This window comes from Telmatherina bonti (genome assembly GCF_933228915.1).
Source record: "Telmatherina bonti genome assembly, chromosome: 8".
Taxonomy (NCBI): Eukaryota; Metazoa; Chordata; class Actinopteri; order Atheriniformes; family Telmatherinidae; genus Telmatherina; species Telmatherina bonti.
Window position 1 is genome coordinate 19,631,568 of NC_136626.1, and position 26,437 is coordinate 19,658,004.

The 26,437-nt window shown below is 38.5% G+C and overlaps 1 protein-coding gene across 1 annotated transcript; it reads right to left on the bottom strand.

Annotated features, from left to right (window-relative positions):
- Window positions 1-46: 46 nt before the first annotated feature.
- Window positions 47-25,360, bottom strand: ankrd13c (ankyrin repeat domain 13C). The gene is made up of 13 exons (XM_079244976.1): window positions 24,707-25,360; window positions 22,982-23,023; window positions 18,161-18,265; window positions 11,889-11,974; window positions 10,361-10,406; window positions 9,435-9,501; window positions 8,097-8,241; window positions 7,596-7,727; window positions 6,654-6,815; window positions 3,079-3,158; window positions 2,828-2,926; window positions 2,257-2,357; window positions 47-2,104 (listed from the first exon to the last, which is right to left on the bottom strand). The coding sequence occupies exons 1-13, from the start codon at window positions 25,092-25,094 to the stop codon at window positions 1,974-1,976; spliced, it is 1,584 nt and encodes a 527-aa protein (XP_079101102.1). The 5' UTR covers window positions 25,095-25,360; the 3' UTR covers window positions 47-1,973.
- Window positions 25,361-26,437: the final 1,077 nt, after the last annotated feature.

The window sequence follows — 26,437 nt, forward strand, 5'->3', positions numbered from 1 at the left end:
AAATTAAAAGGCAAGTTTCCGTAGCTTTGAGGCGAGTTGTTCCGTTAGCCTCAACAATATGTGGAAAAGCATGAAGTCAGAACTTAGATATGTGAATTTTTATTTTAGTACCTTTTTATATGAAAATAGTGTTGCAAACTTATACAACAGTTTTTGCTGTACAACTGACATGTAGATTGGTAAAACATTTCTACAGAAAACATTTCCAATTAGAGCTGATGAAGTCAGGAAGGAGCATTAAATAAAATGTAAAGCATTACATCATTGAGGAGGCACACTTCCACTAGCTGCACTTAACCTGCACTAAGGAATGTCGTGAACAAATAAAATGCATTTTTGTGATACTAGAAATGGATGCAAAAAGAAAACAACCCATCACATTTCAGTTAATGAGATGCTAAACAACTGAGTCTGTGATACAACAGCAACATCCTGCAACAAGAAGAGCTCGTTTAACAGCAGCACCTCCGAACACTCCTCAGAGTGACATTTCTTTTTCCAGATATTTGTGCTTTTTCACGCGGCTGAAATGATTTGTTTCAGCACACCTGAGGGAGGTTCATTACTGAAAGAAAAATTGGACACTAAAGAGATTATTTTTTTCATTTAAACAAAATAAAAAGGTATGTACAAAAAGTGCCACCATTTATAAACCAACAAAGTCGATTTGATTCAACATAAAAAAAAAGCAACACTTCCTCTTTTAGAGAATGTCTGAGACCTCACTTCAAATGATAAAAAAATATGACAAAAATCAAACTGAAATACATCTTCATGTCTGTGCCGAAGAAAAGCCTGGTTTTATGTATGAAAATAGCATGAATGGTGAATTAACTATTTCTGTCATATCTACTGTTCCACAATCCCATTTTCAATAGGACTTCACTAATATCTGTCAGAAGGTTTGACAAGGTGAAGAGGTAAAAGGCTTAGTTAACATAAGACTGGCTGCCATCCAAAGGAAATTCGTGGTACCATAAAAATCTTTAGCAATACAGCATCACCTTGATGAAACTTTAAAATTTTAAATGCAAGAATTAAAGGTTGAGTCATCTGAACTCAACTCAAAAGTAGAGTAGCCATAGTGACTCCTAAATAGTGCCCAAACATTCAGCAATGCTACTCCATGCTCACCGACATTATTATATACACAACTCTGTAATGTGCAGACTCAAAGAGGAATTCTACAAATAAAAAGAAGTTTTGTTTAGATTTTTACCTACAAAAGCATTTGTTTCCCACAACTAATTTACAGTTTGGGACAGTTTTCATGACATTTTATGAGTAACAAATGCCTTTCCTGGAACTTAAAGAACAAAAGTATTTTAATATTTCACGGTTTCCATCTTAGATTAAATAGAGAATAAGTCTATCATAAAACTAAAATGAGCAGTGATTCTTTTTTGCACTTGAGATCTTTTTGTTCAATGTGTTACAGAAGTAGGGGAAGAACCTAAAAATAAACTCAAAGGTGGAATTTCATCCAGAATCTCACAGAGTAAGATCAGTGCTTTACTACAGGTCAGTTTCAGACAGTCCCTTTATAAACAATACTTACAGACTTAAATACAAAGCATTGACTGAACTGCTTGTCATTTTATATTCATGCTCCATGTGCAGAAGATTCATCTGCTCTGCTGCCATTCATTTAAACTTCAATGCCCTTTCACTGGCAAACTGGTCCGGCCCTTAAAAAGTTACCCTGGCTTGGCTATCTCATTTAATCAAACCTGGAGGTGAGAGTCAGAACCTGCAACGCTGCACCTCAAAAAACACTTGGCTACGAGGAGAGCTCAACCTCTCCAAAAGCTTGGTCATATGTAGGGTTGTCCTGTTTTTACCCAGAGTCGAGGTGGGGGAGGGATTCCTTTTTTTTGTTGTTTTTTTCCCAAAAAAGGTTTTTTTATTTGGTTGTTTTTTTTTTTGTTTTTTTTTAAGGATAATGTCACCTTCTGGGAAAGTCCAGCGTGAGTTTAAAGATCAGGGAAGCGACTCGGGTCTTCTTTATAGTCGTTGGGAACTGTAAAAATGGATTCATCAAACTCGTCGTAGCGAAACTCCTGAAAAGTCACCGTGGCTGTGATTGTAGGAAAGACTGGGATGTCTGTAGGAAACAAAAAGCAGATGAGAAAACCTCATTTCAAACTCCATGCAAAGATTTTTCTTTAAACATCACATTTTTTTTTCCCAGATTCAAACACACTACGAAGTAAAAAGTCTCCTTCTCATTTCCCAAACTACTACTACTCTACTCACCGAGTTTGACAGGAAAGCCTGGGGGGAGCTTCATCTGAACAAACTCCCTGAGTTTATTAAAGTGCTTGAAGGGTGCAATCACCTCCAAAACATTCAGTAACCTGAGGGAAAATTAAACCAACAACATTTTGAACAGGAAACTAGACTAAAAAATAAAAAATTAGAATAATTTTTCTACATTGTTATCACAGTTTAAAGGTGGAGTATGTAAGATTTTCAATATTTTCCAAATAAATTAACAAATAAAATAACTACAATCATAAAGTTTTTTGAACATGTAGGTTCCAGTTGGTTCATATTTGATGCATTATTAAATTACAAGTTTAATTAATGATAAATGACAAAAAGCACTTTTTTTTTTTTTTTTTTTTACTGGTAGGTAAACATTTAAGAAGGGTCTTTGTTATATATATATATATATATATATATATATATATATATATATATATATATATATATATATATATATATATATATATATATATATATATATATATATATATATATATTTTTTTTTTTTTATCCTGTATCCTAATAGCTGTCTTAAGGGCAGCTTAAAGTCCAGACTCACGATTCAATGCCCAGTGGGAAGTCTTGACTCATGGCTATCGTGGCTTTGAAGTTTTTCTTGCTCTCTTTGCAGACCAGTTCTCTCCCTAGATGAGGCGCTCTGGGGGAAAAGCAGCAACAGAACAACATGAAGTCCTCTCACTAAAGAAGAGCTTGAAGCATGTCATTATTTAGATGCAGAAAAGCCGCCGAACATTTTAAAATAACTTGAGGAACACTGTGAGCTTTGATCTTTAAATTCTCAACACTTACTTTCCGTTGTCAGCAGTGATGTATTCTTCCCAGGATATAGTGTTGGGTGAGGGGGGAGTTAGAGATTGCCTCCTTGTTGGCTAAAAAGAAGGAAAATAAATAAATAAATAAAAGTAAACAGGCTGACAAGGACAGACACAAACAAACCCAAGCAAACCAAAAGTGACAAAGCCATTAAACCAAACAAAGTGATACAACTAGATGCAGTCTATATTAGGCTGAAATCATCCTTGTCCTTGAAATGATCTGGTTACCTAGCAACTAGATAAAGGTAGTGCCCAGTACATGTTTTTCCACTTTATGATTCTCTCCATGTATAGTTATATTTACTATGTTTATTGATTGATATTTCTAATATTTAAAGAAAAAAAAAAACTAAATTAACAGGTTAAAGAAAAAAAAAACTACTTATTGAGTCCAAATTCTATGAATATTGTGTGTTTATCATTTCTTTGTCATGTTACAGTGTGGTTTTCATTTCATAACAGATTATTAATATATGGAGGCATCCTTTTCAAAAGCTTGAAGCTGATTGTAAAACAGCTTGAAGGATTGCTTGTCCAGACAATTAAGTGTAAAGGAATATACGATCTGCCCTGCAAAGCTGACAATACTAGGTTTCATAGTATAAGGAAGTCAATTTACTGATAAGAAGGGCATACTAAGCATTTAATATTTGCAAACTTAAACAACATTTTAATTCCACTCATCAACATTTTTACCCCCTCTGGAAAAATTTTGCATCTGCAGCTTTAATCTAAAAGTCCTAGTTGTGCTAATGGAGCGTGACTTTATGTTAGGCATACATCTACACAGGGTCAGAGTGCAGGAAGGACGTGTGGATTTGAGCTGATAGCTGAGTTTTTGCTGCCCTCACAACCGAGTGCTGCCATTGGCTGCAGTCTACACACCCTCTGCCCAAAGGTTATAGCTATAAATCATCCTGAACCCAGCAGAATATAAAAAAAATTAATGAAAATGAAACCAAAAGGCTGTAATTCAGTGGATTAATGCACCAACAGAAATATTTAGAGGCTCAAATGGCCAAATTTCATGTTATATTACAGTAAGTTTTTTTTTGTCCTTATTGAAAGCTCAACGTCTGCATTTTTATTCTTTTATTTCAAATTTATTAGGATGGAGTACAGGGCAAAAATAATGGAAATACAGAAATACCTCATACTTTCCAAATGTTATTAGATTTAAATGGAGACATTTAATATATTTCCAAAGAAATGTGACATGACCGTCTTAAGCCACTAGAGGGCAGTAAACACTAATCACATTGGCCTCCGGGCTTTTAAGAGTCACACAGAACTGAACCACCAAACAGCTCAACAAACGCAGGACACCATTTGAGATGTTAACGACGACAATCAAGAATAGATGTTATTGTTCTTGGTGTGCTAAAATGATCAGTTTACTGGGCCTTATTCATTTTCCATTCCATTTTTAGACCACACTGTTTTATTTGTTGAAAGGTAAACTTACAGAAAGTTAAACAGCAGGCTTTATTCCTTTGCTTGAAATGATTGCTTTTTTTTTTCCCTTCACAAAAATATTAATCATTTAGCTCCTTTTTAATTGTTGTGTGGAAAAACATCTCTATGAACAGGGGACAAAACTTAGAGGTTGGGGAAGCAAGCAGAACATGTATAATATATAATCCTATGTTAATACTGAGAAAACAAAATAAAAATACTCCCAGTGGTTATCAGAAAGAAATGAATCAGAGATACTTAAATCTCTAATAACAACATACACACATTGTATTTGTGTAATTGCCTTCAGATGCAAGAAAGTGTGAAATGTTTCCCTCGTTTAAACTCTGCTGCAGAGTTGCAGATTTCGGACCACTGTGAACCTGATCAGATTCATTCACCAGATGGTTTATTTCCACCAACAGTGGATCTTCACACCAGCAAAGCAGCACCAAAGACTGGAAAGTGAACTCATAAAAACCTGCAAGAGCTTCCTCCTCAAACTGAATCATCCTTCCTGTGTAAAACAGTCTGTACAGTCTGTCGAGTGAGTGTTCTTCAGTGTCAGGTTATTTTAAGATTAGACAACTTGTTCTGCCTGACCCTGAACTGGATCTGGGACCGGTGCCATCCTGTTCATCTGAAAAATTGACATTCACCTGAACTGAACTCATTTTAGCCAAGGTGCAGTTAAGGATAACTGGTTACTACCAGGTGATGTCTGTGGTTATGTACGACAACTAGGGCAGAATAATGTGAAACACTGTTGTGGATGATGAACCGCCTGTTTGTGCAAAGCAGCAGCTGTAATGGGAGTAAAAAAAAAAAAAACAGACAGTACATAAGCTTTGCACCTTTTTATGCCCCCCTGTGGCCTTATTAAGCTCTTGCTCTCATGCCGAGTACCAGGCCTGCCATGTTGTGACGAGAACAGACCCCTCTGTTGGTATGCCGGCCCCCTCCCAGCTAATCATTCAGTGGCACAGGAGGGTTTTAGCTCTCATTTGCACGATCAATAGTGTCAAGCTCTGGCTGAAAGCCCTGCACGCTTGCCAGTGTCCACAGCACGACCTGGCCTCACTCGCGGAGGTGGAAGGAGAACCTTTTTCCACCATGATACTAAGGTCCACTACAAAACATAATTTTGCCCTTTGAGTACAAGCAGGCATGAATCCATAGTAGTAGAAAAGAGCTGGAAGACAACAGAGGACACTATAGTGAGACAAAGCCCAGCACAGAACAAGGCGGAGTTCACAAAAAAACAAGTGAGCACTTAACAGGCATCCATTGGGTGTTGAGAAGCTTTGTCTTCACTATGTGACTGGCTTTGTGTTTGGTGTTCAGACAAGGGCTTACTAAGCAAACTCTGGAACATACTGTAGTGAGGGGACAGGCTGGTGGGTGAAGTGTGTGAATAAGGTGCAGCTTTGAAGCAGTCACCATCGGGTGGCAGTACAGGGACTCGGATCCATGCAAAGTGGGTGATAAACGGGGCATTTTTTCATTCCGTTTTCATGTCAAAAGCAAATAAGACATCAAAGCAACGTCAGTGGAGACCCAGACAGGAATTTTTCAATAAACCATACACAGTTTCTTTACAGCCTGTCAGGAAGTTCATGCTGTTCCAACAAGGTTAATCTTCAAATGCATACAGTCAAGTACTGAGGTTTGTTTTGTCTGAGAAGACTCGTGTCGTACCCCAAGGTTCCAGCGGGACAGGACAGTTTCGGGATTGGACTGGTGGCTACGCTGCAGGTGCAAGTAAACAGGATGTTTATCAGTGGCACAGTTAGTGCCTCAACGTGATACACTCTGACGCTGCCAGTGAATGCAATTAAAGATGTTTATCATTTAATTCTGGTTGAGAATAAAAACAAAATGACAAAACGAACCGGTGAAAGTCAAACTGGTAAAATATACTAAATAATCCTAAAACCCACAATGAAGTTAATGATAAGGCAAACACTAAGGGTCTACAAAGCAGTTTGGATTAAAGCTTTAAAACGTGGTTTCTTCAACTTTGAGATGATCGCTGAGTCACTCATCCTGTCAAAGCAGTGTGACAGTGAGCCAAAAGCACGGCGAGGGACTCACCTCAAAGTTCTGCTCGATGAGGTTGCCTCCTTTGCTCAGACTCTCCATGATGGCTTTGTTCCTCAAGATGTCCTCCTCGCTCAGATGCTCTCGTCTCTTCCTGGACTCAAGTACCAGGCCGTTCACAGAGTAGAAATCTGCGAGGAAGTTTCCCACGCGCTCCTAGCGTTAGGAGAAACAGATAAGTCCACCTGCAGTATCACCAATTTCCTTTCCAAACACATGTAAAAGAACAAAATATTGAGAAAACAGAAAACAATACCTCTACATCTCATTCCCAGCCCCCCCGCCCCCCACCTGCCCTGTCTGTGTTGTTTTTGACCCTGACCAGATACGCTCGGGGTCTTCTTCCTGGGGTTGTAACAGCCACTCCTCTGATTTATTTGCTGTCTTTCCTGCCTGATCTGTTTCAGATGTAGAATATGAGGAGCTGGCAGAGAAGAGCTGAACTGTATTTCAGCAGAAGGTCAAAACAGCCAGATTTATGAACGGCATATAGAACCTATACATTTATTTCAAATAAAACAAGGAAGTAAAATAACATCAAATAAAAATGACAAAAACAAATAGTGGCTCAAATGTGTTTAAGTATTTTTTATTAATCTGCAATACTTTTATTCTCTGGCCTTTTAAGTAAAATAGTAAGCTATAGACAGCAGTGTCTTTCAGAGAGGGCATCTGATGTATTTCTTATATCTTATATATTTTACTTATTCCCCTAAATCACACGACATGGCAACAAATATTTTGCAGTTTCATTTTTTTAGAATGTGTAAAAGTCTGTAGGTCATGTCTCATTTTTGCTTGCCATCTTCTCCCAGAATGATTAGATTTCTAGCTTGTTCTGTCTAGAGCCCACCACTCAAAATGCCAGAAATTCCAACGCAAGAATCCTGAGACCCCCAAGACTGTCTCTAGAGGATAAAAACATATGACACTAACCGTCTTGTCCTCTCGGAACAGCCAGCCGGTCTGCGCCCTGGAGAAGGTGATGGACTTGGTCGAGAGCGTGGCGGAGTAAACGTCACTACTCATCAGAATGTCCACTTCCTCCTCGGTCTCCATCTCCGACTCCTGTAAGTACAGCACAGAGGAATCCACAAAGGACTGGATGACTATTATATCATGTTAAACTGAGCCAGGGTGTCTTCTTCCAGTCTGTGAGGATTGGTAACGCAGTTGTCCCAATAAGCTGAAAAACCGTGCAACATAAACACACATTTAGAAAACAAGCATCCAAAACTGGATTAACAGACATTAACATTGCCATCAGCTCCAGTATACACCCTGCATCGCAGCAGTGTACAGGATATAAAGAAATAGAAGAAAAATTATCTTTTTTTTTTTTACTCATTAATTTGTTTTCCTGATATTTTGTTCTTTTCAGGCATTCCTTACTAACATTAATCGTAACAAAGATGGTAGTTTTAGGAGCTCATGTACCTCGTGGTGTATCCGCTGATAGACTTTCTGTTCGTTGTCCAGCACAACAAAAGACTCGGAGGGAATGGCATTGCCGTTAAAGATGAAACTGAGGTCTCCACGCTGACATTTCATATCTGTAAAATCTATCAGGGTCGTGTCCAATCTGCACACACAAATCATGGAGACAAGAATAAAGTTTAGTTAATAGCTATCTGCAGGGCACAACACTTAAATAAAGAATGATACAAAACAACACAAATGGTTTAAACTTCAAAAGCTTATATTTTGATATTCTGGCCTGTTCCAGACCAGTAATGAGAGCAGTGTAAATTCTGTAAGAAGCTGGAGAGGTGCTTCAGAGACAGCTTGCATGCCAATCACATCAACAAAACAGTTTCTTTTTTTTTTTTTTTTTTTTTTTTTTGCTTGTCTCTGTTGTCAAAGTGGATAGTCCTCGAATAAAGCCCCGCAGCAAAGAGAATATCTGATCTGCACATGAAAACCACACATACAGCAGTAGGTGCTATGAGTAGCTATGACAAGTCTGACACTGCAGCAGCAGAATGCAAATCATCTTGCTGTGACAGTTTTTTCTTTTCCCCTCTCTGTCTCTCTCTTTTCCTCCTAAAAACTCCAGAATAATAAGAGGACATTTTGAATACCAAATTAGACAGCCAGGAGCAGTTTCAAAGTATAATGAGATGCTCCACATCAGGGTTACCTCACAGAAGCATGCATACACACACACAAAATCACACAAGTCTTCGAATGGATTTAGTCAATATGTTACGTTACTTAAATGTAGAAAAATCTGTATTAGCAGGTTAAAGGGAGCAACTTGGTTTGACACAGCCCTTAACAAAAAAACTCTAATCCATGTGGAAATAACTGTGTGTGCCACAGCTGTACGGCCTACACCTCAGAGCTGGATTTCTGCTGACACTCTTGGTAAGTGAGCTAATCAGCACGGTGGACTCGACAGTAACTCTTCATCTGTTAGGCTCTGATTTTTAATGGAAACACAGATCTCCACTCAGAAGCACGGCCATTGCACTTTCTCACACTGTAGGCACTGATTTCACACTCTAGTTAACCAAACCAAGTTTAGGAACAGAGAAAAAAAAAAAAAAACAGAAAGGAGGAAAAAAAAAAAGAGAGAGAGGTTGCTGTGTGAGGAGTGGATCAATTCACAACTGTTGAGGAATTGCTTCCTTTTGTCAAATAGTCTTTAGTCTTGTTCGCTTAACTTAAATTATATTCCTCCTTCAAGGCAGCTTTAGAACTGACTTACACCATCTGTTCAATGGGTGTTGTAAATGTGAGCGTGGTGAAAAACAAATTGTTGATGGGACTTGCCTGATGTTGATGCCTTGCTTGTAGATCTTGCACGCGTCTGATGGTAGGATTCTGGACAGCAAAGGCACTGAAACATGAAAAGACGCAGGGAGGATGGAAAACATCCGTGAAGTGTCTAAATTTAGAAAACTCACTAAAAATTAAGAACACTATCTACAGCAGAGCCTCAGAAGCATATGGCCCTGTAGACTAGCGTTCCATATAGCAGCAGTAATATGTAGTTATGCAGCTAAATATTTAATAACTAAGACATCACCATATTCTACTCGATCCACCACTCAACAAAACTGAACAGAAACTTTAAACACGAAAATAATGATGTAGAGAAAGCAGACTATCACATATACCTTAAACATGGCACATTAAAGGAAAAATCCTCCTGATCTTTGTCGACTTAACAAATTACCTTCCTAAACTGTCCATAAAAACGTAAAATTGAAAGCTGGTCACTTCTACCGTTAAACCGTCTTTACTTACAAAAACCCTTTAAAGAAATAGTTTATATTTTACTTCCAACATGTGTACATTGCATAACCTTTCACACTGTGTTAATAATTCACAAAGACACACAGAGTACACAGGAGTCATTCCTGACTCTCACACTGGGGTCAGTCAGGGCATTTGCAGACTAAACAAATGCTGATACACCAGTTCTGCTGGATGTGTTTGGTCTGTGTCCATAAATTGCACTTTAACCGCATTACAAATAAGATTCTGCATTCTCAAAATTTTCCCAAAGTGGACAAAACAATGAAAAACAGTGACATTTCTCAATATACAACATATTAGCAACATTGAAGAACCATGTTAGAGGTTGGTTTGTAAGTTCATGTCCAGCAGGAGGAGTAATGGTCACTATGTGTGGTTACTTCAATGTTTCCTCTGTCAGCCTGACTCCTACAGGACAGTAGAGGCTTTTGACTTACCCCAACTCTGGAAATCCCAGTGAAGCTCCAAGTAAAAGTCTCCAAGCTGTGGATGAGAAAATTCATATTAAAGTGCATCTGTACACGTGAAAGGGCAGGGAGACACAACAGTTAACTAAGTTGCTGCGTATTTACAGAACAAGACTTGTGCTATTTTTGATCATGACTCTCTTTCTCTCAACAGTATTTAGACTTCCTACTCTGTGTGCATCTCACTCATCTACTGCATAGTTGTAAATTATTAAAAAACCAGCAATACCAGCCGTATGATACACACGCACAACTTTTTAGTAGGATTAATTTATTGTGTTATGGATTTATTTACTTGTAAAAAAGAAAAAAAAAAAACCACCACTACCTTACTTTCCATTCTAAGATTGGATCCAACAATGCAACATGTCCTCCCCCTCTGACACACCTTCCTGTCAATTCAATACAGCCTAATCATGCAAGCCTGAGATGTTATGATCTCATCCCCTTCACCGGTGATCTCAACCATACCATCATAAATGATTTCAAGCTAACACAGGATAATAAGCTGCTAGCTCTTAAATGTCTTGGAGAGATTATGATACTAAAACAATTTACCGTGTCTCATCGTGCAGGGATGATCTCATCATGTCCCGTAAAACACTTTGAGATGTCTGTCAGATATTAGGCGCTAAAACTTTACAGTAAAATGTTTTTAGTTTTATTTCTTTGGTTAAGTTTTTTTTTTTTTTAAAAGACAGCAGATTAGGTGGGGGGTTATAACAGTATTTTTCTGTGTTTTCCTTTTTCAGTGTTGTGTTTGCTCATTGACTTCTACTCTGGCTCGATGAGGTTGCCTCATGAGGTGTCGGTGATATTGTTGCACAGCTGACCAAGAGGCTTAAGTTTTTAGATGATAAACACAGAGTTTAAATGGCTTCGCTTCATGTTCAGCAACAAAAGAGAAATGCTACTCAGCTGCTCTAAAAATTTCATAGGCTAGTATGTGCATGTGCATCTGCTATGTATGTAATGTTATATTAGGCAGAGATCACTTAAACTCTGAGCAGCACGCTTGCAAGCAGACCCCTGTGTGTGTGTGTGCCTAGATGATGTCATACCACACAGGGGCATTGTGAGCCATCAATTAGCCTTAATGTCTTTGACTCTGACCAGATAATGTGTATGCATGTGGCCTCCTGGCTTCTGCTTTGTTGTAATGACAATAATTTGTGAATGACAAACCTGACTGAAGCATGGAAGGGATGGTTATGCCTACAGGCCTGTGACTTGCTGTTATGGATGTGCATTTAGTTGCTCTAGCATTGTGAGTGTGACCTTCTGCATGCAGCTAAGACACATTAAAAGACTGAATTAAGTAAATGTTTGCAATGTCGCTACTGGAACAATGATGAGACGAAAACAGAATGAAGGATCAACATTAAAAACTGGACTGATAGACAGAAATTAAAGGGTAAAATTATTTTTATGATCACAAAACAGCTGCTGCATAAGATATAATAGTAAGCAGTCAAACACAAAGACTACCAGTACATACCTCTTTGAGTGCTTTCAGCAGTTTGGGCCTTTTGTCTTCCACATTCTCCCTGGACTGCTGCTTCAGCTTCCTCAGCAGGGCTGTGACTGAGAGAGGACAAAAAATTTAAACGCTGAAGTGCCTTTTTGCTATGCAGAGAAAGCACTAGCTAAAAAGCCTCTTTCAACACAAAGAGGACACTATTAAAAAAAAGTTTACTGAAAGCCGTGCCATTTTCTCCCATAAATCTGACTTTTTTTTACTTCTTTTTTTTTTTTTTTTTGCATATGAAAAACTCATATTTTGCATCACATTGTTGTTACTTCAGCACATGGCACCTGCTCTTCTCCACGTGGGCTGAAAAATCAGCCACTTCTTAAGCAAGATAGGCTTGCTGAGAAAACCTACTGCTTCACCCCACTTTCATTTGCATGAACACAGAAAGTCTCTGGTTTTATTTTAGAACAAGGAAGGTGCTGGAAATTTCCGCACATTAAGAAAGAAGCTGACAACAAACATGGTGCCATGCTGTCCTTCAACCATTTGAACAATAAAATGCTTTCAGTTTTTGAGGTGGTGAGTTATACACACTAGGATACGAGTGTATTACCTGTGAGAAATGCAAATAGTGTTCAAAGTTCTACAGGCGAAGACCATAGAGTTAGGAGTAACAATGGGTTTTAACTGTGGGATGAGCTTACTTCCTGATGCCAGATGGGGCATTTGTCTCATCATTCAAACCAACCCTGTCACCCTGCCTGCAGGGATCAAAATGTTCCAGGAAGTTCAAAGTGAACAAGCCTGGCAGATATGAAGCTGCCTTTTAATAAGCTGCACCTTTAACCCCCTTAATGACCTGAGGGAATGACAACTTCACAGGAGATTTTTAACCATGACCAGTCACAGAAACACTCACCGCCGAAACAGTCACTAGAGATTTGCTTGTTTACGAGAAGAGCTCATAAAAAGAGAAGATCATATCCAGCTACAAAGCCTTTATTTGAATGTAATTAGCTGTTCAGCAGAGACTGGGGGAATCAGTTGCTCATGATGTAATTGTGGCGCTATGATGAACCCAACAGTGGAATAAATGACCACATGGCTGGGCCACTTAAAGTGACAAAACCAGTTATGAAAGTATATTAGTTTGGCTTGTGACAAGCAGGCTGCCCTGTGATTTAATAGGGTGAAAACAAAATTTTTTTTAAAAGAATTGTTTTTGTTTGGCATTAACCACCCTCCTGCTCTGGTGCCACCCCAATGTCATAACACAGGGGAAACACTGTGTTGCTCATATTGTTTTGCTGGTGCTCTCTGTGCAGCACAGAGGGGGCAGAAGGCTTAATGGTAAAACGAGGCCAAATGAAAGCATAGGCATGCACACACACCGATTCACATGACAACGCACGAACCAACTAACGCAGGATGAGGGTATCTGTGGCCCGGCAGCCTAATGAATATAGACAAGCTCTGGATGGGGCTCCTCCTGATCCTCGCCGCCTCTCAGCATGACAAGTAAAGGAGTACAACCTCACCATCTGGCCATGGACCACCCAGCCAACACAGATTGAGAAACCAAAGCCGACTGCCTCGACATTAAACCAGACCAACTCTCCATGCAGCCATTAATTCAACCAGATAGTGATAAGGGCAATTTTCCTGGCATTAACAAGGTGAGTGATCTCAGTACTTTCACCTCCACATGCAAATTAAACAAGACGGGCTAGAAACAGTTTCGAGTTTCTACTACCACAAAGTTTCTCTAGTTAACAATCAGTTATGGGATCTAACTGGACAACTGCTGCTGACTGGCTTAATGATAACATAGATAGGTACACATAAGATGCATGGGGAGGTTTCCAAGACTCATTATTAATGAGCTCAAAAAGAATTTAGCCAAGCAGTAGCATAAGCGATAGAGGTTCTGCAGCCATTATATAGTAAATCTGTCCCAACACTTCTATCTACATTATTCATTAGCAGTGCTTCTTTGTTTCATATTAAATGTGCTTTCACTTTGCTATGAAACCTGATGACGAAGACCCCTATAAATAGTAGGAGCTGACATACAGTGTAGTCAAAAAGAACTTGGTTATAAACAAGCTTAACTAGATATAAACCTAGGCTAATTTATTTAACATATAGTAGTCAAATTCTTTTGATGCAGAACAATTTTCAAGATTCAGCACAATCAGAAATCCTGGCCTTCTATAAATCTATTTCAAATGTATCTAAATGACAAGTAAAGGGAAAAACAATGCTTAGGTGACCAAAGCTTAACTTTCCCCTGGTGTTCTGAGGGACGCTTTACTATATACATACAAACACTAATGGTGACCTTAAAAAAAAAAGACATTGCTTACTTTTATAATGTTATAATATACAGTGCCACTAAATAAGACCTTTAACATACCAGTTAGACATGCATCATAAGGGAAATGAGACCAACCAACCTTGTCATATATTCTGACTATTTCAATTAAAACATGTCAGCAGATGATTCTGGTCTAGACTGGTTGTTAATTCATCCCACAGAACTATTAACTGTCTGACATCCACATGGATGCAACCTCTTGTCCAATAACAACAACATGTCAGAGAGACTTTAAAACCAGCTCCTCCTTTTACTCAAACAGCAGTGTGAGTAAAAGGCAGCTGAGGACAGAAATAGCTCCATCTGTTCAACAAATTTCATAACATCTATTTTGGAGCTACATTTAGCATCTGACTAAAAGAAACAGAACTGAGGGGACAAAGGCACCCAGTCACTACAAATGTATGTTTTAGTGGGAATGAAAATGACTGAAATGATCTCAAATTGACAAAAAAAATGCACTAATAGAGACTTTGTTAAGAACATGGAGGAGAAATGTTTTTTTCTAGGAAATGGAAAATTTACAGGCAATATTAATGTGAAACAAGGGAAAACCAGATCAAATAATCAGTACAATCTGGGTATTATCCTGACTGGGACTTATGTCTGACTGTAAAACAAACAAAAGCTCACACTGAAAGTGTCCACTTTTTCTACAAAGCCCTGACAAATGCTGAGTTAGCTCCATATAAACCACTGCGTAGCAGAGCTCTGCCATCCTAACCTTGTAAAGGACTCGTCATTTATCCCAAAGAAAATAGTAAATGTCCACATCTTCCATAACTTAACAGTCCTGTTTTCATTTAAAGTCATCATGACAGTCAGATTGTGTTGTGTACATGAAGGGCCGAATGTGTTTACTTTATGGATTGTGGAGTCAGCAATTTTAGGCTAAGCTGTCACAACAGTGGCCCAACCCTGTACTTATGAGTGCTGTGAAAGATCTCAAGGAGTCAAAGATGTTTTTTGCTTTAGCCCAACAGAGACTTAAGTTTTTAGCTTCCAAAACCTGCCAGCAGACTCAGTTCATCCAAAGTCTGGCCTCCAGCAGCGTCTTCCTGCAAGATGAGCTCAAACCTGTCTGCTAATCTCAAATCTAACAGGGCCCAAATGTAATCCTTTTGAACTTTCTGTTTCCCTGAGTGTCATCTTAAGAGATCTTTGTTCAGCTGGCACTCTCACACAGGGGCAACAGCAAGATAAGGGCATTTTCTTTTCTTTTTTCTTTTTTTTTTTTTTTAAATCAGGCATAAACTTACTGTATATCAAGATAACAAAAAAGAAAGCAGAGTTTTCAAAGAAGGGAGAAGCAAAGAACTGCTGCAAACCTTTAACACAAAACACACTGCCACACATCTGCATGGTGTCATGTCCTAGCAGCATGTCAGTGCTGAGGTTACCAGTCACCACAGAGTTCATTAGAAGCTTCAGTCAATAGAGAAAAAAAGCTAAGTGGCATCAGAGACTTGTGAGAAGAAGTAGTCAATGGGGCACTTCAAGCTGCTGCCCTATACGACTGCAGTGCTCATTGCTTGTGCGATGCAGCTGGAATAATGATTCCCTACCTGTTTTATTTTGAAAACTCACTTCAGAAAGTTCTGCCTTTCTGCTTCATTGTTGCTGTATTACAAATACTCAAACAGACATTTGCAGGGGAAGAAAAACAAGACAACAAGCTAAATGAACCCAGAAATGTAGTATTCATAGTTTCAGCAATGGTGTTAAGCATTTTTGTTACAGCCATGGGGCTGTTGTGTTCTCTTTTCATTTCATTGTTTGCAACAGCTGAATGTGCATTTTTGGCATTCATGGTTTTTCGAGGTGAGCCAAGGTTTAGCAATCCTCCATTCAATATCAGCTTTATTGAGTTAAAAAGACTGGCAAAGACAGTGCCATAAAGTTAAGTCCACACAGGGACTTTCTGTTATTCTAGAGAAATATGAGTTGTGTGATGGGCTCCTAGTTAGCTTTTCATTTTCAGTCCTGGCTCTTTTTACTTTTAGTTTAATCTTATAAAATATGCCTTTACCACCAATAAAGATATAGACGTTCATTTTAACCATCAACCCGTTCAGTACTAATGCACCGCCCAGCAAGGTTTGTAAGATAAACTATACTGACAGAAATAAATCAACAAAAACTGAACAAGACTTTAAGAATCACATGAACGGATATCCTAAATGTCCCATACTTTTTCTCTAGTCAGCAAGTAAATAAAAGCCATACACATATTTTTTCCAGTCTCATGTTAAATACATCACAGATCAATCATTTTGGTGTTATTCTGTTTGACCCCATTTTCCATCTCTCCTGACACATGACATTTTAATGTCTGCAGGATCCAAATCTGAACTAAGACACATCAAATCACACCACTTTCAGGGTCTCTTCAGTAACTGAGAGCAGACAGGCCTGGAGGGGTTGTTCAAGCTGGTACAACTCACCAAAGGGGGGCAGACATGATTGGACATGAGGTGTACCTGTCACATTAGCCATGCTTGCATGGATGTTAGATAAAATTATGGATTAGTTGTATTTGTACGATTCAATATGATCACAACGCTTTTGCCTTGGGCAATACTTACGAGTTAGGAAGGTGTTTTTTTTGCTTTTTTTAAAAAAAAATTAATTCTGTTTTTATTTTGAACTTTTTCATTCTTGAAATGCTCAATAATCCCAAACTCCTTCAGTTTCTAACCAAAACGTCTCTGCCACTGTCTTGGTCTGTTTTGCTGCCGCTATTTTTCCACATCTTTCCCATTATCGGAATTAAGGATAGTCATAATTAATGGACGATCGATTGTTAAGAATTTTGCAGATTATTTTTCTAATCAATGAAACAAATATACATCTTTAGAATGGTGTTGAGGTTGTATGTGAGCACATATTTTCCAGTGTAACCACTGAATGAATCCCATTTAACATTTGTTCTACATGTAATAAATATCTAAATGAGAAAACTGTTTTTTCCAGTTTTACGCCATTTTTTATATAGTTTATAGATACTAAATTTTAATATAAAAATATATATTTCATGAAATACTTATCGTTAATTTTTCGTATGATCAAATAACACAATTTAATCAAATGTATAAACACATGTGTATACACACATGTATATTTTTTCTACCTGATTCAATCAAGAAAAGGCTTAAAACGTTTAAGCCACGGCATCCAATGACTCAGTGGCAGAGGTGTATAATCCAGGTGCCATAAAGTAAAAGTCCGGTCCAGCAGACAGCTGTTCCAACCAGTCACTGACCATCTGAGTTTAGCTCAGCTCCAAATGAGCCTGTTAGAGAAAACACTCATTCTAATTGCACAGGTCATACAAAAAAAAACATGGCAGGACTTTTACTTAATGGCACCTGGATTTTACAGCTCTGCTCAGAGCACAAGACTGCTTTCATTCTGTTCGATCGTAGCAAACAATAATAAAAATGTAGGACAACCTGGTTCTCTGGGGTTATAACTAATCCTGAAATAACAGCAAATGCTCTGAACACATTTTTTTTTAAAAATAAAAGTTTTGGCTGCCATGAACTGTGGGAGGAAAATGGTCAAGATAAAGGAGTTGAACACAATCAACCTGTCAAGGTCAGAGAAATACCAAATGAATTGCCTTTTACTATAGCACAAAAGCCAGAGAGCCTTAAGGAATGTCCTCTCTTTGAGGAACAAAAGATGCAGGCCGGCATTCTGGCCTCACTGGGAGGCAGGAGCATGGGAGGATGTGTATAGTCATTTGTTAGTTTGCATCAGGACTTCTGTTTCATCAGTGTTTTCCCGAAGAAAAAACAATGAAACTGAAACCATGGTGACTAGCATGGAATCGCTACATTTCAGCTGGGATGGCATTTCAAAGCTCTGTTACTGTGTATCAACAAGCAGTGGCAGTCTGTCCGTTTCTGATACTTACTCATCTGTCTGTCTCCGTAGCTAATGGCCTCAGCAAGGGGGCTCCATCCCTGAGCATTCTTCACTTTTACTGGTGCATTGTGGGCCAGCAACAAATGGGCACACTCTGCAAGAGAGGCAATCAGACACATAATGAAATACACATGCATGTCAATCAAGCAAGTTTTTTGATGGTAGAAATACACAGCACACACCAAGAACTATATTGAAAGAGAAAACATTCAGTTTCCAGCATCTTTGGCGTTGCTATGGTTACTTCCCCAGAGAAGATGAGATCTGTAGCAATTAAAAGACTTAACCTGTTTCACCCTGCCTGTTCCTGCACTCTTCTCTTCAAGCTGATGCTCTTACTGTTAACGTATCTGACCTCTCTGAGGTGTATTCTGATACATGTGCTGTCTGTATAACATATAAACAGGAGACTTTACCATGTCTAATGTAAACTAGAGACATTTTCTGCTGCAGCAAATGCGTGACTTCAAGGTAATCCTGGTTTGACAGAAGGAGAGACTGAGTATAGGATTGAGATGACAGCTGACCCATTAACCAACAAGCCATATGGGACCTTCATAAACACAAGGCGCAACATTCTCCTTTCTTTTGTAACCACATATGCAGCGGTATAAAAAAAAAAAACCTAAAAACATCCCCTGGTACTGTGCAGAATCAACCGCAAAGCTGTACTTCAATTACAAAAACAGGACAATTGCCAAAGAGTCTCTTTTCTGTGGAAAGATCAGCAGTAAGTGCAGCACAAAAATCCCTGCACTCTCTGGGCAGCTTGTCAACAAACTAACAGCCAGCCAAAAACGAAGCCCGTTGTTCCGGCTCAGCTGTCAGTTTTGTTGTGACATCATTCATTATAAAGCTGGCATCTGCATGGCTCTGTCTCAGCACTGGGCAGCAGCATTCACAGTCCTGTGAGCAGCACACTGCACAAATGCAAAGCAAAGGTTAAGTGCAAACTGCCTGCTACTGAGTGGATATAGAGGGCTTTCTGTTGATGGAGCAGTAACTTATTTTATAGTTGTTTAACCAGCCATTTCAATAACCATTTAGGCTGGTAGGAGAAGCAACACAGACACTCACAATGGAGCTCAGATTTCATTGAAAGCTTACCCATGAGTCATGTAGGCAAATTCAAACTAGTTGGTGTGCGCCTATTCAGGACCGTTGGTCTGTTACACCTCTGCAGAAAAGCAACGATGGAAACCGTTTCAACCCGAAACAGTACCTTCTTGGATATAACATGTCGCACCACCACATCTGCTAACTACATACACACCATGTTTTATTAATGACAGAATAGCCAGGGTCTCATACATTCTTAATGAAAGAGAGAACCATGTTTTGAAGCCTCACCTAATTAAACATACACATAACAAAAGAGGAGAATGGCTATCCAAAGAATGACACACAGAATGATAAAAAGGCAAGTAATGACAGCAGCGAAAACACAGACTGTGCTCTCTTTAAGAGCGTTTATCAGCAACACCTTCACAGTTAAGGAAACTGGATTCAAGCTGGGGGCATTGTAAGGAAAATGTACAAAGATAGATCTTTCTGCAAATGCAAACTCATGAATTGATACTCATGATATTGAGAATATATTTTTTTTTCTAATTTTTGCAAGAAAAGTTAATATATCGAATATTTTGCACTCAAATAAAATATAGAGAATGTAAATGACACTGCAAATAACTAAAATCTTCATTGAACTAAATGGCAGACATCTGCATTAATGCATTAGGCTGGGCTGTGATTGAGCCCAGCGATGGAACAGCTGGTAACACAGGCTGATGCTGAGAAAATGCAGGCAAACAAATGCAAGCTCACTTTTCGATATAAGCCCATATTCCCCCAGGCCTTTGACCTCTACATCACTCTGCTAAATCTGATGATTGTGTAACAACAACAACATTTGGCAAATAGGCAAATGGGAAGCGCAATCCAGCCATGTGTCCAGAACTGAACACTGTCTGGCATTATGTATTCTTAGGTAGTTTATTTTGATTTTTAGAAGAATATATTATGTTTTCAGTATCGGGAATGCTAACACAGGAACTTTCTGTCTGAATGACTTTTTATTTATTTAGAGTAATTTTTTTTTTTTTTTTTAAACGATAGCTGCAAACATCTGCTGCTGGATGGTATCTTTTAGGGCTGTGATGATACGCTTTTGTCCCGATTTGATTCGATTCCGATTTTTTGGGTTCCGATTCGATTTAAATTGCGATTGTCACATTTCATTGATATTGCTGATTTTTGCAGATTAAAAACAAAACAAATGTATAAAACTTATTTTTTAGCTTGTAATTTTTCTTGATTTCAATTAGAAAAAAACAACACAGTAGCCAGACCATCAAGCTGCTGCTATAACGCCCCAGAAGACAAGTAAAAAGATCAAAACAATAAAAATTAAAAAAAATTTAAAATGGACTATTTGTTTGAAAAAAAAAAAGAGATTTTTTAACAAAAAATTTATTTTAAAATTGTGAAGCAAAAAAATCCCAATTTTTGATCTGATTTTCCCACCCCTAATATCTATTCTGTAAAATGTGTATTTCCTGTGCAGCTCTATGTGAGCTCCATTACAAGGAGACAGTACAGGCTTCTATTCCAAAGTGAGGTCACAGGACATAAAGTCAAATATATTTGCTTTCACTAGGAACAGAATAAGTGTGTAACAGGTTTGTTTGAATTTGAACCTTTAGGTAAACACTATGTTGATCACAAGTTACAGCTGTCATCAAGTCAGCTGTCATTAGGAGTTAGAGCTTGTGACAAAAAAAAAAAAGTTTTTATTTAAACATCTATCCACTAAAGACAAAGCATGCAATAAGAGCACACAGACGTACATGTAAAACACACTTTTAAAATGTCTGTTTTGGCTCTTTTATACCATGCATGGACTAGCATAATCAAATACAGTCTATCTATTTAACAGTAGTTAACATATGAGCAGTTAAAACTATAATTTAATAAAATTTTAAAGACAGGGTATGTGTATATAATTATGCATATATGTGTGCAAGCCTGTATTTCCACAACATCAGATCGTTCATCCAAATCAATAAGAAATCACTGGCCACTGACTTGAGGGCTAAAAGTAAATTTATCCAGGCAGATATTTTTCTTCAGTTGTCCAATTCAGTCCAATAAAAGTATTGACAAAAGGAAGTCTCCCTGCGGGTTGCTGGGTTGGTTGGTTCTGAGAGAGCAGAACAGACAAAAAAAACCCACTAATTTAATGTTAGATTTATATTTTGTTTAGACAGTAGCTGGAGCTTTAAGCTGCTGAAAAACAAAACAACACAAATAATAATCGTGACTTTGAATTTGGGATAATCTGTATTTTCTATTTTTTCCAATGGCTGACTGAGCAATTTAATCAAACAGCAGAAGATGGAAATGGGCAGGTTCCTTCATGCCTCAATTTCAATAAAGGATGACAGCTGTTTTTATGACTCATATGCGAAGCCTTGACTGTTTCCAAACAAGCTTCTCTTCCAGTTTTGTATTCAGATTTACACTGGTGAGACTTGTTTAGGTTTTCCAGACTACTAATAACTTGCATAACTGTCATTGCTGGTCTAGTGCGCACACAAAGCCATGCACAAAGAAAGCCTTGTCCGTTGTAACCCAACAGCACAGCCACACCCAGACTGTGATCTCATACTTGTAGCCTTCAGCCTGTCTCGCCGAGCATCCCCAGAGGATGGGGCAACTCAGGCAAAAGACAACCAACCTCATTAGCGCAATCAATTCCGTGGCGTCCTATCCGCCACAACACTTTGTCACTCCTCTGCTTGAATTACCAATATGTAGTGGCAGAAGCCTCATGCCACTGACAGGAATTGACCTTTACCAATGTAAAAATCAATTGCAACCAATGCTCCAATGCCAGTTGCTCAACAAATGAGGTGCGCTGTACAAGTGATAACATGCCAGAAATGTTCACCAAAAGCCTGCTGAGAAAAAAAAAACAGTGAATCAATTTTTCATTAGTATGTTCTCAAGTCTCTTTGTGAAATTACATGTAGACGTTGGGTTCGACAGAAACTGCTTTAATGTTTTATAAGCATGCTTTCAGCACGATTCAGTAAAAAAACAAAATCACATTGTATGAAATGTTAAAAATAAACTAAAGTCAAGGCTAACCAATTCAACTTTTTTTGGGGGGGAAAAAACACAAAGTGACAGGATTTGTTTTCAACATTTTTTCTTGTTTTCTACAAATTCACCACAAGATGTGCTGGTGGAAAACTGCTACAGGCAGACTTGGCAAATATCACATAACAATTATCAGAACTAATCATCTCCTGAGCCAGCTTTAAATTATCAGTCTTTGGGCCGGCAGTATAACATAAATCAGAACAAGAGATTTTAGCAGCTGAGAGGATCTTATTTCTTGTAGCGACATAATTTTTCAACCCAAACCGATTAAGCATGAGCCGATATCCTCAATGAATTAATAATCAGATAAAGCATAACAAAGAGTAGCAAGAAAATTGTCTTCTTCAATCCTAATTTTGATCAGGAGAAAAATCAAATGACAACACCTCTTTATTCATGCATGAGCTTCCTGCCTTCTGGGACTTGTGAAGTGATCTGTATCAAATGCCTCCTGATGCTTACCAACACAAATTTCACACACAAAGACAAGGGGAAAAAAAAACACACACCTGAAATGTACACAAACAAATAGAAACACAAACATAAGTTGTAAACACCCACAGGAAATTTTACTTTCAACTTTCAAAGCCAGTCAGACAGACAGAGACAAAAAAAGCCCCACAGTGACTGTTTAACCACTTCTCACCTTTGTGCCCCATCATGACGGCGAGATGCAGTGGCGTGTTTCCTAAAAAGGGAAAAATCTGAATTAGTATGCTGCTTTTGATGATAATAGCAAAAAAGTGCATTAAGCACCTCAGCTTTTGGACTGTTACAAGGTGAACTGCATGTTTAAATCTGAAAAATCCATTTGATTGCTAATGTTATGGTAATATATGCCTATTCTGAGCTCTCACTATTACAGGCAATATCACAAGCTAATAACCAACTGCAACACAAAGTCTCAATTTAACAGGCAGCCACACAGGTTGATAACAGACACAATGTAAATGCAGGATGGTGAGGGTGCAGCACTTGAAATGCTTGGAGAAAATACAATCGCTCAGCCGTGGAGGAGTGGCGACTCGAATTTTCATCCCAGGATATGGAATATGCCTCATAAGCAGTGACGAATCCTTTCAGTGGAAGCTAAAATGCCAAGTCAGCTCCTTCGGGCTTCCTTTCAAGGAAGAGAAATGTGGACAAGGACCCAGAGTAAGAAATGCCTGCATAGTAGAAACCCTGACATGGATGAGAATATAAGGAGGGCTTCAGCTATAAGCTCCACGGGGTGGGGAGGGGGGCAAATGCGTTTAGGGCATGGGTGATCTCGGCAGAAAAAGCCATTATATCCCAACTAGACCCAACGGCTATCCAACAGTTCAATGAAATCTTAAGTCAGATCACTGGAATCAGTCAATTATTTACTTAATTTTACCATCACTGTGTCTGATATTTTTACTAACAGTTGGATCCAGTTGTGGTAAATGGATTTTATTTTTCAAATAATTGCATTTGACCTCATCAGAAACTGATGAGTATCAGATCAAACAATAATAACTATATTTTTTTTGAGGGAAAAATTATTTTTCTTGGGTGACTAGTCTTTTAATTTAATTCATTTGGGGCTTTCATAACCAATAAGTGCTTATTATATGTATTCTTATAATGTAGTATTTTGGTATAACAGAAAAACCCAAACTAGTTTGAGCAAACGGTCAGCTTAACTTCTGTCCCACGAGCAGCTGAACTAACATATGGATTACCATTTAAGAAATCGGTGAACCACAGAAATCTTCAACAGGGCGGGAAAGTCAGGTCCAGGTTCAAGCTCCACAACAACACCCTGTGTGATTACCATACCAGGGCTTTGAAGGCAGACCACATTCCTGTACTGACACTCAACATAAAAACTGGCCAACTTTCTTCTTCACTTGTGAGAGAACAAGACAATCCTGTTGCTCCGTTAGATCAGAGGTTTATTTGGAAATTGTGGTGTTATCTAAGCAGACTTTGCCCCGCAGAAGAGCTGCTTTCGATTTACAAAGTTTTACACACAAAGCCTTGATTTATATAACTTATCATCCAGTGTTTATTCAAGATCTCTAAAGGTTTCTGTGACTTTTACTGATAACTTGTTCATAATGTTAATGTATCCTGAAAGGCTGCTGCTACCACGAAAACAAAACCTCTTACACACCTTGTTTGCTCATTTGAATTAGGTGGATTTAAAGAAATGGCAGTAAAATCAAAGCATTTAGTGCTCAGTTATACAGGCCTTGCTGAAACAAGCCTCGGCTGGTTGGACTGCTGATGGAGATTGATGGCCTATTTGCAAAAACTAAGCTTCACTGGACCTTGAAATTGGTAGATCTTGACGTTTGTGGATCCTACCTTCTGGGCTAATGTGATAAACAGCTGCTAAACTCACCATGGATGTCTTTCTGGGCGATATTCTGCGTCCGTATAAGCGACGACAGACGTCGGACATCTCCTTTAAACACACATTCATGCACCGGAAAGTCCTGCCCAGTTTGGACAATTGGGTTTTTGTTGTTGTCATCGATAACGTCCGATGTTGACAGTGTGTTGGTGTTGGCATTAATCTGTGACTGCTGGTTGTGCTGCTGCTGTTGTTGTTGTTGACTGGATGGCGACTTGATTAACTTGTGGTTGCTGAAGATTTTACTCGCTCTGCTCTTGCTCCCTTTGGAGGCGGTGAACGTCCCGGTTGCAGCCTCTTCGTCCGGCTCCAGTAAATCTTCGTCCTTGCTGGGCCTGTGGTCCTTACGCAGGGAGCGGATCTTCTCTCCGGTCATTTTCTAAGCGGCTGACGCTGACGGAGCAGAGGGTGTCGCCACGGACGATGTCCCTCCGGGCGAACTGATGCGATTCGCCGGTTGGAGGTCTTCACGCAAATTCTGAAAATTGCACAACATTTAATTAAATGAGTAATTATCCACCAGGCACGCAGAAACGTGACTTTTTTTCCGAGGGCGAACGAGGAGCAGCAGCTTCAGGTCAGCAGTTTATTAATAAATAAAAACAGTTTGCTCCCCTCCAGCCGTCCTAAACTGTCGCTGCTGCACCCAACAAGCGGCTCCAGCTCACTTCGTACAAAATTCTCGACCGATGTCTTCCGGCACGTACTATCGCGAGAATTTACGAGCGGTTACAACCAACGGTCACTACCTGGAAATCATGTTGATTTGTAAAATAAAAAACTAAATTAACCCGTACTCATGTGAAACGTTTACTACCTCCGCCAAGGCCGATGTAATGCTTTTATGTCTGTCTGTCTGTCAGCAACAAAACTAAAAGTAATGGAAGAATTTTCATTTATTTTTCAGGATATCTAAGAAATAGAGGAAGAAAAAAAGAGATTAGGTCTTGGGACTGATAAGAATCACCACTTGTATCTTGGATTTTTTTTTTTTTTTTTAAGATATTTTACTTTTGGATACTCTACTCTCTATATTCACTAGTTAAACAGCTATTTGGTAAATTGGAAACCATAAGCATGCCGCATGTTTCATGTATGGGTGGCTTCTAATGAACAAATAAATGTGGGGTTTTTTAGACATTTATCCCAGCAAGGTTACATTGTTTTCCTTTGTCTTGTCAGTCGTGCTTAGAGTGAAGGAAGCCTCTATTTTGTGCATCTGAAATAGTGTTAACTCCTCTGCAGCCTTTACGTAGACAGAGCACTCACACTTAGTTTCCATCCTAGTGGCTTGGGTTGGTCTTATCATCTGGAACTAAGTCAGAAACTAAAGTGATTTTTAGTAAAACTGCACAAAGCAGTTTCTCTAACATAAAACTTCATCAAAATACACACCCAGTGTGTGGTTTGATAAAGTTATGTTCTTTCCTTTGTTGTGAACAATACAGCATGGAAATGTTTTTATTGTTATTATTATTATTATTATTATTATTAGCAGTAGTAGTAGTAGTAGTAGTAGTAGTAGTAGTAGCAGCATTAGTAGTATTGGTATTATTATTATTATCATCATACCTTAAATAATCCTTGCGACTAAAACTAAGTGTGATTTTTGAGTATGTCACATTTACTGACTTTATTTGCAGTTCATGAAATTTATCTAAATTTAAGATTTGATTTAAAAAGTACAGTAGTATCAAGAGTATAACATTTACTGGTAGA

Excerpts from the sequence above, each read along its gene's own strand:
- ankrd13c (XM_079244976.1), bottom strand. The coding sequence starts at position 25,094 with ATGACCGGAGAGAAGATCCGCTCCCTGCGTAAGGACCACAGGCCCAGC. Across the intron at positions 6,816-7,595 it reads TGTTCCGAGAGGACAAGACG|GAGCGCGTGGGAAACTTCCT; the intron begins GTTAGTGTCATA and ends TCCTAACGCTAG. Across the intron at positions 2,105-2,256 it reads AGGCTTTCCTGTCAAACTCG|ACATCCCAGTCTTTCCTACA; the intron begins GTGAGTAGAGTA and ends TGTTTCCTACAG.